Source organism: Armigeres subalbatus, chromosome 2, assembly GCF_024139115.2.
Source record: "Armigeres subalbatus isolate Guangzhou_Male chromosome 2, GZ_Asu_2, whole genome shotgun sequence".
In the NCBI taxonomy this organism is placed as follows: Eukaryota; Metazoa; Arthropoda; class Insecta; order Diptera; family Culicidae; genus Armigeres; species Armigeres subalbatus.
The window spans coordinates 84,871,614-84,883,731 of record NC_085140.1 but is presented as its reverse complement, the minus strand read 5'-3'; the positions used below and the strand labels follow the sequence as shown (position 1 = coordinate 84,883,731).

The window sequence follows — 12,118 nt, the reverse complement described above, 5'->3', positions numbered from 1 at the left end:
CTAGCTCGAAATTTCGCCTTACCTCCTTGACCAATCGGACGATCTGATGACTGGTAGAAAGACCTTTACGAAAGCCAAACTGTTCATGGGGTATGATATGTTGTTTCTAGGTGACGTTCTATGCGATCCAGTATGATGCGCTTAAAAATTTTGCAGACCGTTGGGAGCAGACTGGTCTATAGTTCTCCGGCCTCGTCGCATCCTTGTTCCCTATCGGTATTACGACCACTAACGTATATTTCCAACTGCATGAAAAGTTTGATAGTTTGAGGCAGGCAGAAAAGATTTTGGCAAGAAAAATTATGCCTTACTTTGGGAGCTGATTTAATAAACAGTTTTCAATCAGGTCATGCCTAGGGGCTTTTTGATTTTAAATTTCGAATCAATTTACCGACTTCCTTTGGTTTGATGAACCAGAAATGTGCTAGTGCTAGTCAATTGAATCAACGGATTTCTTAACTACTTCGATGGTTTCTCTGTCATCCTTCAATTCGTTGTTGTGGGACTGTGCAAAGCTGGTAGCAAGCAACTTGACTTTTTCACTCGGTGAAGCAGAAAGTATATCTCCATTGAACTGGAGCGAGCTATACTTACATTTGTTTCTCAATGCTTTGGTAATGCGCCAAATTGAGTGGTCTCTACGATCCATTGTCTGCAAAACTTCGGAAAAGTTTCTATATTTAGTTTGAGCGCACTGTTGTTGTATACGATGATTTAATATAGAAACTGTTTCTTCAGTACTGGATCCCGCGTCCTCATCCATTGACGACGACGTCTATTCCGGTAGCTGTATTAGAAACTTCGTTTCTTCAGAAATACGAGGGACATCGTACGGTCGAGGAGTAATTTCCGGGATGGCTACCGTTTCCGCTTCATGTAGTACATCTTTGAGATGGTCGATGGCTGTGTCAATTCCAGCTCTGTCTTGGAGATTCGTTATTACCCCTGTCTGTTAAGATGATTTTGTCATTGACTACTCTCCGGAATGCTACCCAGTTGGCTCGTTTGTAATTTCGAATATTGTTAGCAGCTTGCTCAGGAATTCTCGATGGCATTACCTCGAAAGTAACAGGAAGGTGATCTGAAGACAGCTCATTTAGCGATGTGGGTTTCGACATGTTGATCAAGTTGTTCGACAGCACAAGGTCCAGTGTAGATGGTTTTCCACGTCCAGTTGGGAAAAATGTAGGAGTATCAGGGTAGTTGATGAGGATGCCTAGACGTGCTGCTTCTTCACTTAATAAATTGCCTGCTTTGTTGTTTTTGAACAGTTCCAGTTCCGATGTTCAGCGTTGAAGTCTCCAACTAGGAAGAAAGGCTCGGTACGATCAGATAGTGAACGGATGTCACGGCGAAAGAGCGACCAATTAGCGCACCGACGATCTCCAGGAAAATACGCAGCAATAACATAGAAACTCCAATTAATTCGATTACCTTGGTAACAATATTGAGCTGGACAAATTTTAAACCCTTACGTACGGCGACAAGAACTCCTCCACCTCTTTCGGTTTGGTCGTTGTGACAGCGATCTAGACGAACGCATTGGAAGTCAGGGTGAAGGAATGATGAACTCGGGCGGAGCCAGGTTTCAGTGACGACTGCTACGTCAATATTGTGGCGTTCGACAAAATCGAAAAACTCCGTTTGTTTGCTGTGAATGGATCGCCCATTCCAATTCACTAAACGCAGAATGAAACCGTTACACATTACAGATTAACTTAATAATAAGCTCGGTTAGAGCTAGAAATTGTTCTCTCTTTGTTTTGCATCCTTCCAGACGCTGGAATAGCTCATTGGCCAGACCCATGAATTCAGGTAGACCGAATAAATTGGAACTTTGCTCCGTATCAGTTGGCTGCGTGCTCGCTCCTGGAGGACTTGGGAGTAGGAGAACCTGTTTGCAGCGTTTGTCTGACTTTGTATGCCACTGTTTGTAGCAAGTGGCTTCGTGTTCCCTTGTTTGGACGAAGAACGAAATCCGGACATCGTTGATTTTTTGCCCGAACGTTGACGGCTGGATTCGAGTTCGTGTAGATATTTCTTGCGGGCGGGACAGTCGCGAAAATTGGCCGCATGGTTTCCACTGCAATTGGCACATCGAAGCTCCGATCGCAGAGACTGTATCTCCCTACTGCTGAGAACCTTGAGTGCAGCTTTCGCAGGAAGCTTGCAACTATTCGAAGCATGTTTTTCGCCACATTTCACACACAGAGGTGAGACGTAACAATGCCGCATACCATGGCCGAATTTTTGGCACCGATGACATTGGACTGCATCCGTTGCACGCCTGGAGAAAAATCTCCATTTCACTACAGTGCAGAAGAGTCCTGTAATTTTTTGCAGTTCCGGTAACTTAACCGAACCTTTTTCGAAATATAGCAAGTACAGTACACTTTCCTCTGGTCCTATCTTCTTTCGCGAGAATATTCTGCACTCCAATGGGCGAACACCGTGTCGTTGGAGTTCATCTGTTAGCTCGTTCAGATCGAACAACGGTAATCCAGAGAGTATGATGCGCACTGGTTGCTTGTTTGATGGTGTGTGCGTAAAAAACTCGATGCGGAGTCACGAAGGGTAATTACAGCAGCGTTGAAAATAACTTCCTCCGACACAGACAACTGGGTTCCTGATTTCACTGCTTACATGGTATCCGTTCTGTGGAATATTGATAAATTCAGCAGTTCCCTAGTTTGCTTGGTACCAACGTTGACAATGGAGATGGGGGGAAGGCGACATTTCTTCGAGTTACTCCATGTTGTTCTTTGCTCATTCACGGTGCATGTTTCTTCCACATCCGCATCCGAGAGTAGTTCGTACATGTTCTGTGTTGGGACCGTCGTCTGTCCTGTTACAGTATTTCTCATAGTGAAAACATCTGACACGGTAGTGTTTACATTGCTCAGTGAGAAGCTACGTTTCAGACGTTTAGAACTATCTGCACAGTCATCTCGGCTCATAACATTGACGTTCATGTTTGAGGTTACCGGTTGAGTTAACGAAATTTCCTTGTTATAATCGCGACGAATCATTATGTCGGATCGATTCTGGGAAACATTTCCATGTATTTTGGACTTATCGCGGCCACGGTTAGCCACTTTCGCGGAAAGATTTAATACTGATGCGTTAATAATCTATAATCGATAAATACGTAAGCGCGAAACTACAGGCTGTTTGTTTACTAGCTTTGACACGAGGACAATGTGCCTAAAAGATGATTTATTTATTTATTATCAGACTAAGGCCGGAGTGGCCTGTGCTGCACATAAAAGTCTTCTCCATACAGATCGGTCCATAGGGTCTCGCCGACATTTCTCACCAACATGAACGCAGGTTCGTGGTTGCAAACAATCCCATTTGATTTTGCCGTGACAGCTGCTCGTGGTTGCAAACCGAGTAAAAATGTGAGTGAAACGTGCGTGTACGTACACGATCGCTGAAAGCCTAATGGCTGCACGTTGCCAACCACGCAGTTTGCGGAGGGTCCGCAAATCATCCTCCACTTGATCGATCCACCTTGCCCGCTGTGCACCTCGCCTTCTTGTTCCCGTCGGATCGTTATCGAGAGTCATTTTCACCGGATTACTGTCCGACATTCTGGCTACATACCCGGCCCACCGCAGTCTTCCGATTTTCACGGTGTGAACGATGGATGGTTCTCCCAACAGCTGATGCAACTCGTGGTTCATTCGCCTTCTCCACGTACCGTCAGCCATCTGCACCCCACCATAGATGGTACGCAACACTTTACTTTCGAAAACTCCCAGTGCGCGTTGGTTCTCCACGAGCATCGTCCAGGTCTCGTGTCCGTAGAGAACTACCGGTCTAATAAGCGTTTTGTAGATAGTCAGTTTGGTACGGCGGCGAACTCTATTCGATCGGAGCGTCTTGCGGAGTCCAAAGTACGTACGATTTCCAGCCTTCGAATTTCTCTGCTGGTATCGTTATCGGCAGTCACCAGTGAGCCCAAGTACACGAATTCTTCAACCACCTCGATTTCGTCACCACCGATAGAAACTCGTGGTGGGTGGCTTACATTGACCTCTCTTGAGCCTCTTCCTACCATGTACTTCGTCTTCGACGTGTTGATGACTAGTCCAATCCGTTTAGCTTCGCTTTTCAGTCTGATGTAGGATTCCTCCATCCTTTCAAAGTTACGTGCCATGATATCAATGTCGTCGGCGAAACCAAATAACTGGACGGACTTCGTGAAAATCGTACCACTCGTGTCAATCCCTGCTCTTCGTATTACTCCCTCCAAAGCGATGTTGAATAGCAGACACGAAAGACCATCACCTTCCCGTAACCCTCTACGCGTTTCGAAGGGACTCGAGAATGCCCCTGAAACTCGAGCTACGCACATCACCCGATCCATCGTCGCCTTGATCAACCGTATCAGTTTATCCGGAAATCCGTTTTCGTGCATTAGCTGCCATAGCTGGTCTCGATCGATTGTATCATATGCGGCTTTGAAGTCAATAAATAGATGATGTGTGGGCACGTTGTATTCGCGGCATTTCTGCAATACCTGACGTATGGCGAACACCTGGTCTGTGGTAGAGCGTTCACCCATTAATCCCGCCTGGTACTACCCCACGAACTCTCTTGCAATTGGTGTTAGTTGGCGGCACAAAATTTGGGAGAGTATCTTGTAGGCCGTTCAGCAATGTGATTGCGCGGTAGTTGCTACAATCCAGCTTATCGCCCTTTTTGTAGATGGGACACACGACACCTTCCATCCACTCCTGCGGCAGAAACTCATCCTCCCAAACCTTGGTAATAACCCAGTGCAGCGCTCTAGCCAGTGCCTCACCGCCGTGTTTTAACAGCTCTGCTGGTAGTTGATCAACTCCAGGGGCTTTGTTGTTTTTCAGCCGGCCGATCTCCTCCTGGATTTCCTGGAGATTCGGAGCCGAAAGTCGCATGTCCTGTGCGCGTGCTCCTAGGTTCATTACCATACCGCCACCGTTGTCTGCCATATCGCCATTCAGGTGATCTTCGTAGTGCTGCCGCCACCTTTGGATCACCTCACGCTCGTTTGTAAGAACGTTCCCGTTTATGTCCTTACACATATCGGGCTGTGGCACGTGGCCTTTACGTGAACTTCGTGCGTTATTAGCGCGGTACAGTTCCTCTGTCTCTTCACGGTCTCGATCTTCCTGCTGGCGCTTTTTCCTTCGGAAAATCGAGTTTTGTCTGTTCCGCGCCCGTTTGTGTCGTGCCTCGTTGGCCCTCGTGCGGTGTTGCAGCAATCTCGCCCATGCTGCATTCTTCTCTTCAACTAACTGCTCACATTCGCCGTCATACCAGTCGTTTCTTTGATCCGGAGCCACCGTGCCTAGTGCAGCGGTTGCGGTGCTTCCAATGGCGGATCGAATATCTCTCCAGCCATCTTCAAGAGATGCTGCGCCTAGCTGCTCTTCCGTTGGGAGTGCCACTTCCAGCTGCTGCGCGTAGTCTTGGGCTAGTCTACCGTCTTGTAGCCGCCCAATGTTTAGCCGCGGCGGACGACTCCGACGCGTATTGTACACCGTCGAGAGTTTTGAGCGCAGACATACTGCAACGAGGTAGTGATCGGATTTAATATTCGCACTGCGGTAAGTGCGTACGTTCGTGATGTCGGAGAAGAATTTACCGTCGATTAGAACGTGGTCGATTTGGTTTTCCTAAAAATGAGCCTAAAGGATGAGTGAGTTTTATTTTGCGCACATACATACCCACACGCACACATATACACACAGACAGACATCATCTCAATTAGTCGAGCTGAGTCGATTGGTATATAAAACTATGGGTCTCCTGGCCTTCTATCACAAAATCGTCTTGAAAGTGAATATAGCCTTTTCGACACCTTGGTGTTCGAGAAAGGCAAAAAGGTAATATTCGCTACAATAAAGTTTTTTATGCATTGTCATAATAATAGTTAGTACATACACCCAGGTCTTTTTTACACGTTTTTTTTTGCGAGGTTTTTTTACATTGTAGTCATTGAAATTATTTTGCCAAATATGCTCCAACAAGCTTCAATTGGCCATAACTCATGCATTATGTTGTAGTGCATGTTTTGTTTCATCACACACCAGAAATCGACATTTGGTGCCAGAATGGCAAGGTACATTTCTTCAGCCAAATAAATTTTAAACAAAATAAGACCTAATATAAACTTGCAAATGGAGCACGAGTGGTCAGCACATACTTATCGGCATAGTTCGCATTTGAAAAATATTTTTCAATGCTTATTCAATTATTTTGAGGTTACCTTCGAGTATAATGATGTTAATTTTTTAAATAAAAACCCAACTTAATTCACTGAGTAGTGATACTGTCTTTTCTTGCATTTAGCCAAGACACCAACCTTATATGGTGCTAATATGGTTCGATGTACCATTTTAACTTTTTAAACACAACGGCCGGTCTTTATCAAATTCATTAGTGATCAACTAGGCTTGCTCCCTGTCGAACGCAACTTGTTGAGAGAAATCTGGTTGATGATTCTTCTTCTTCTTCTTATTGGCATTACATCCCCACACTGGGACAGAGCCGCCTCGCAGCTTAGTGTTCATTAAACACTTCCACAGTTATCAACTGCGAGGTTTCTTAGCCAAGTTACCATTTTGCATCTGTATATCATGAGGCTAACACGATGATGCCTAATGCCCAGGGGAAGTCGAGACAATTTCAATCCGAAAATTGCCTAGACCGGCACCGGGAATCGAACCCAGCCACCCTCAGCATGGTCTTGCTTTGTAGCCGCGCGTCTTACCGCACGGCTAAGGAGGGCCCCAGATGATTACTATATTAAAAGTTGTCTAATGTTTTTCTTAGTTTTTGTGCACACACATACATACGCACGGGCAGACATTTGCTCAGGTCGTCAACCTTTCTATCTATGTGTAATTTAATATCGTGAATTAAAACAATAATAATTGTAGAGCTCAAAGGTCACCCATTTTGGCCCGGGGTTTGGCCCACTAGAGATGGTCGGGTTTCACATTTTGTAAACCCGAACCCGACCCGAACCCGATTTAGGAATTCCTTTCAAACCCGGACCCGACCCGAACCCGGAATGAAAAATCTTATCAAACCTGAACCCGACCTGTACCCGACAATTTTTGCTGTCTTAAACCCTAGCTGGACCCGAGAAATTTTGTTGGCGGAAAACTCAAACTAGTTATTTTTAATTTCTCATTACACTCAAAAGGATATAGACCCAAACAACGAACAAGCCTTAAAATTACCAGAAGCGAATAAAAAAATATTCAATATTTTATTTCTTAAACTAGTACCCGACCAAGACCCGACATTTTATCATCTCACAAACCCGTACCCGACCCGAACCCGACATTGTTTGAAAACCCGGAACCCGACCATCTCTATGGCCCACCTTACCTCGGCATATTTGATTGACATCCAGAAAAAATAGACTGTTAACTTAATTGACTCAAAATGAAATAAAAAGTGGAATTTTCGTTATTTTATGCCCTTGGCATAAAGACTAAGAACTATGGATATACATCCATGTTGAAAAATTTATTATTAAAATGTTTTTGCTCTGAAGCATCGAGGGTTCGAGTAGCATACAGTATGTACCTTGATGGTTATATAACACTTATTGCAAGAGTATAAAAAATTATTAAATTAGATCAAACAACTTCATAACAATCATACAATTCCTACTTTTAAAGGCCAAGTCCTGGTAAGGAACGTAGAGTTACGAAAGAAGAATAAGTAGTTGAAATGTCATGCATATAAAGCAACATATTTGTATTTGTATTCCGTGATCATGAATAAATTACTACAACAAACTGTAAAATTTAAAATTATCATGTTTCTTGTTATCTACGAGTCTACATAACTGGGTTCAAAATTAATGCTCACCTTAATGGCAATAATTAGTGTAGATTTAACTTAAACTAAAAAGGGAAATTACAATAAAACATAATAGGAATCACTACGTCCGTCGCTGTTTCACATTGAGTCTTGGTTCCTTAAGCGTTTTAGGAGCCGCTTTACGTCGGGGTCGCCTAGAATCGCTTGAATCTAAACTATTCTGGTCGCTACAACTGTCGGGTTCTTCGACTTTCACTTTCTTATGGTCGCCAGTGGTCAGCTCTAGTCCCGCACAGAATACGTCGTGCTTGCTGAGATTTTGAATCGTCAATGGTTTCAATGACACGTACGGAACGGGAGACACAATGGACCGCCCGCAGGAGTTAGACGGCTTTGGTTTCTTACTACGACCCTTCCGAACAACGGGTGTAGAACAAGCAGCAGCGTTGGCAATAGTGTCGTTGTTGATGGTGCTGTTTTCCTTGTTGGTTTCGCGTTCGATTAGCGTTGTTAGTAGGGAATCGCTAGCCATGCGCTTCATCGACACCGGTCGAAGGCTCTGGTCCGTTGTCTGGTTTTGCTCACTTTGAGTGCTGAGGTCACTGTCAACGCCGGAATTAGTGCAAATACTGCTGGCTTCAAACAGCGTGCTGTTACGTAGTGTAGATTGACCTGCAACGAAATATGTGTAAGTGCATATTAAAAAAAACGAAATTTCTGCTATGTTATGGATAAATCAGAAAACAATTCGCTTTTCTTGATTTTACTGTGAACATCTTTAAGGAATCAATAATAAAGAACTTGGCGATAGTTATGAGCGTCAAATCGCCTTCAATGAATTTTTCACATTTTTCCGCCAACAGGTCTTGCTTAGTTGGAAACGAAAATGGGATGAACTTTACAACAAAGCTTTTTGAAAACAACACGCCCTAGGCCCTATCCTATCCATTTTTTTTTGTCTTGTACTTCTTAACTTCGGCCAAGCCGCGAGTTTTTCGGCTAGCATTAGCATTAGCATTGTTACGGTGTAATTCGTAGATTGGACACTAGTGATACTCATGTTTTACGTTTGAGATCCTTATCTAGAATGCTATCAGAAATCAAGAAGGTGAGTGGTCCTTGATTCCGTCTTAAACAAAAATAACAAAAGCATGAGGAGTACTACTCCTGGCCACGCCCATCTTCACCGTAACTTGGGAGAGGAAGGAAGTGTTTATGTGGTACTTACTTTACGAGAAGCCACCGACTTAGCAAAACCCTCATAAATACCACGGAGTTGGATAATAAGGAAGGTATTCGTTGGGTCAGGAGTTGCCTGTAGCTGGCAATGTAACCGTGGTAGATCTTACCCCGTAACACATCACGTAAAGGTGTCTACCCAGCGTTAGGGGTTCCAAGCCGCGAGTTTTTCGGCTCCCCAAGAACTAACCACTAGAACTAAGATAAAGTTTATGAAAATTTAAAAATATTTCAAAAGAAAAACGGCCCTGTTATGCCTACTGGCGCTAAATGAGATAAACCAACTGTTAGTATTCTTCAATTTCCTTGTTAACCTTTTTTTTCACAGCTTTTCAAATACCACCTAAATTTTCTATCATTTTTTGCGATTTTTTTCATGGAATTGTTTCATTAACGCTAAAGGTCTTAATCGACTAAAACCCACCCGTGTAAAAAGAAAACTGGGTGTATTGGTATTTGGTAAGATTAAGCTTAAGTCCTTTTCCATTTACCTTTCGTAGCATCCGTTACGTCAACAGTAATTGCATGCGCCTCGACACTCAGATGGGACTCGACCATTTCCGTTTTGTTTATGCTTCTCTCCTGCAGACTGTCATCGTCGCTAGGCCTGCCGTCCCTAGTTTCCCTCTGCTGGAGGTACTCTTGACTTTTTCGAACCGCTTTCACGACCCGATTTCTATCTATCGTTTCAAACGATTCATCTATGCTAAAACTCCTAGATTTACGCTCCAGTCTTTTCATCAGAGGGCTTTTCGACGGGGTGGAACTTTTAACCGAAGCTTCCATCGGCTCCTCGTCCGGCAGCTCCCCAGATTGATTTCCATATTCGTCATCATCAACTGCAGTTCGATAGTCTTCCATCGAACAATTTTCGTTATCTGCTTCTTCAATTGCAGCTTCATCCACGTATGGCGCTCGCTCGGCTCGACGTTTCTCGTAGAACAATGCGGCCACTGATCTTCGCGTCTGCTGTTTATGCTCCTGCATCGCGTGTTCATTGAAGACCTTATTGAAAACCGACTCGCTCTGATCTCGAACCGATCCCATAATCGTGGTTACCATGCTAAACTGTTCCAATAACTTTTTCACCATGTCCCGAAGCGTTTTATTTTCCGCCCGGTACTGAAGCAATTCCTGATTCAGGCAGCATTCTAAATCCGCTTTTTCCTTCATTTCTTCTTTGAGCTTCTGGTTGCTTAATACCAACTGAGAGTTTATCAGTTTATATGCCGCAAGGAGATTGCTATCCCCCATCTTACAATATTTTTATGCAAACAAATAACAAAATTAGTATTTTTTAACGGCAAACCCGGATCAAACCGAAATACCAAACACAAAATATGCTGCACCGGTCAACTGAAAAAGACTTCACATTCACAGATTGCTTTGTTGCCTTGCACCCCTATGACTAACAATCATGCCTGTATCACACTCATAAAAAATACACGTTCGATTCATGCGTTTGTTTTGTTTTTTCACTCTGTCATTCGCGAAGTCGAAGCAAAATTCTTCACACAAACAATGACAGTTCTTTATGGGTTTTTACAGTAGAGCAACAGAGAGGAGGAGATGGCGGCCATGTTTCACTCAAACTCTGACAGATAGCAATGGGATTTCCCATAGGAAGCAGAAAAGGAAGAGCAGAATTTGCTTCGACTTCGCGAATTAGGTTCTCGCCAAGGTTCTCGCCGACTTTTCTCATACACTTAAAATAAATCCCCGAATTCGGTGAAATTTTACCAAAATCTCAACAGCAGAACTGTTGGGTAAATAAGTTTACTGATTTTCGGTGATTTTGACAGTTGAGCAATGGAAAAAATCACAGAAAATCTGTAAAATAATTACCGAACAGTTCTGCTGTTGAGAATTCGGTAAAATTTACCGAATACTGTGAAATGAGTTAAGTGTGGCATCAACACGAACGCACGGTTGGTGGTTGCAAACAAAAGATATTTTAGTTTTAGAAAAATACATACACTACAAAAATTCCACACATTTTTATTGGCAAAAATCCTTTAAATTAATTTATGATTCTAATTAGTGCACACATAACCACTCTCCACGCGAAGTACAAAAAAATATAATCTATAATCAAATAAAATGTATGTGTGGTCTCTAATATGCAGTTATTGAATTTATGTGTGGGTACAAATTGCATATACAGTGATCGTTCGCTAATTGGGGCACGACCTCACCCCAACTAGCGAATGCCGTTCGCTAATTGGGGCGTTTTGACAAGCGTCAATGTTGTTTACTTTTTGTATTGAACAAAGGAAAATTTTACGCGCCAGAAAATATCGATCCCGCCAAACACGGAAACAAAACGTCAACGCGTTTTTGACATCACATTCTGACGTTTAGCTGCTTTTTAATTGGGTTTCGCCCCAATTAGCGAACCCCCAACTAAAAAGCGCCCCAACTAGAAAAAACCCAATTAGCGAACGTTCACTGTATTTGGGTCGCCAAATTGCAAAAATTTATGTGTGCGACAAATATATTCAATATAAAGAATTTTTTCGGTGTACGATTTGACAGTTAGATACCACACATGTTTCGGACCGCAGAACAAAGGGAACCGAAGCGACAATCTTTATCTGGTAACTAAAATTTCTTTTGACGTAGAATACGTCCTTCGGGAAAACATAGGGGGGTCATTCTGCAGAATCAAATTTGAGACCGTCACGAAAAGTGGTCAGGAAGTATATACCATATATGGACTAAAAACTTAGCCATCTTCCAACCGATTTTGATGATTTTTGTATCAATCGATCGACAAACTCTTTAAGATGTTGTACAACTATTAAAAACAATTTAATGAAGGTGCTAAACTATTGAAAAATTGAATTTCGTCAGGCACTGTTGAAAACTATTATAAATTCAGTAGAAAACCGAATTATAGCCGCTATCGAAATTGGATTTTTCTCACAATCCATACGTTAAACCTAATTTCGGAAGTAGTGCCCTGTATAGCAAATCACCAAATGAAAACAGCACACCACTTCCGAAGTTAGGTTTAACGTATGAATTATGAGATCCAACTTCGTTAGCTGCT

The 12,118-nt window shown here is 43.1% G+C and overlaps 1 protein-coding gene across 1 annotated transcript; it reads right to left on the bottom strand.

Annotated features, from left to right (window-relative positions):
- Positions 1 to 7,729: 7,729 nt before the first annotated feature.
- LOC134214655 (uncharacterized) lies at positions 7,730 to 10,449 on the bottom strand. The gene is made up of 2 exons (XM_062693977.1): positions 9,558 to 10,449; positions 7,730 to 8,499 (listed from the first exon to the last, which is right to left on the bottom strand). Exons 1-2 carry the CDS (start codon positions 10,318 to 10,320, stop codon positions 7,949 to 7,951), a joined length of 1,314 nt encoding a protein of 437 aa, XP_062549961.1. The 5' UTR covers positions 10,321 to 10,449; the 3' UTR covers positions 7,730 to 7,948.
- Between the last annotated feature and the right edge of the window lie 1,669 nt (positions 10,450 to 12,118).

Bases quoted from the DNA above. Each gene is read 5' to 3' on its own strand.
- LOC134214655 (XM_062693977.1), bottom strand. From the start codon at position 10,320: ATGGGGGATAGCAATCTCCTTGCGGCATATAAACTGATAAACTCTCAG. The intron at 8,500-9,557 runs GTAAATGGAAAA...ATTTCGTTGCAG, and splicing joins CGTAACGGATGCTACGAAAG to GTCAATCTACACTACGTAAC.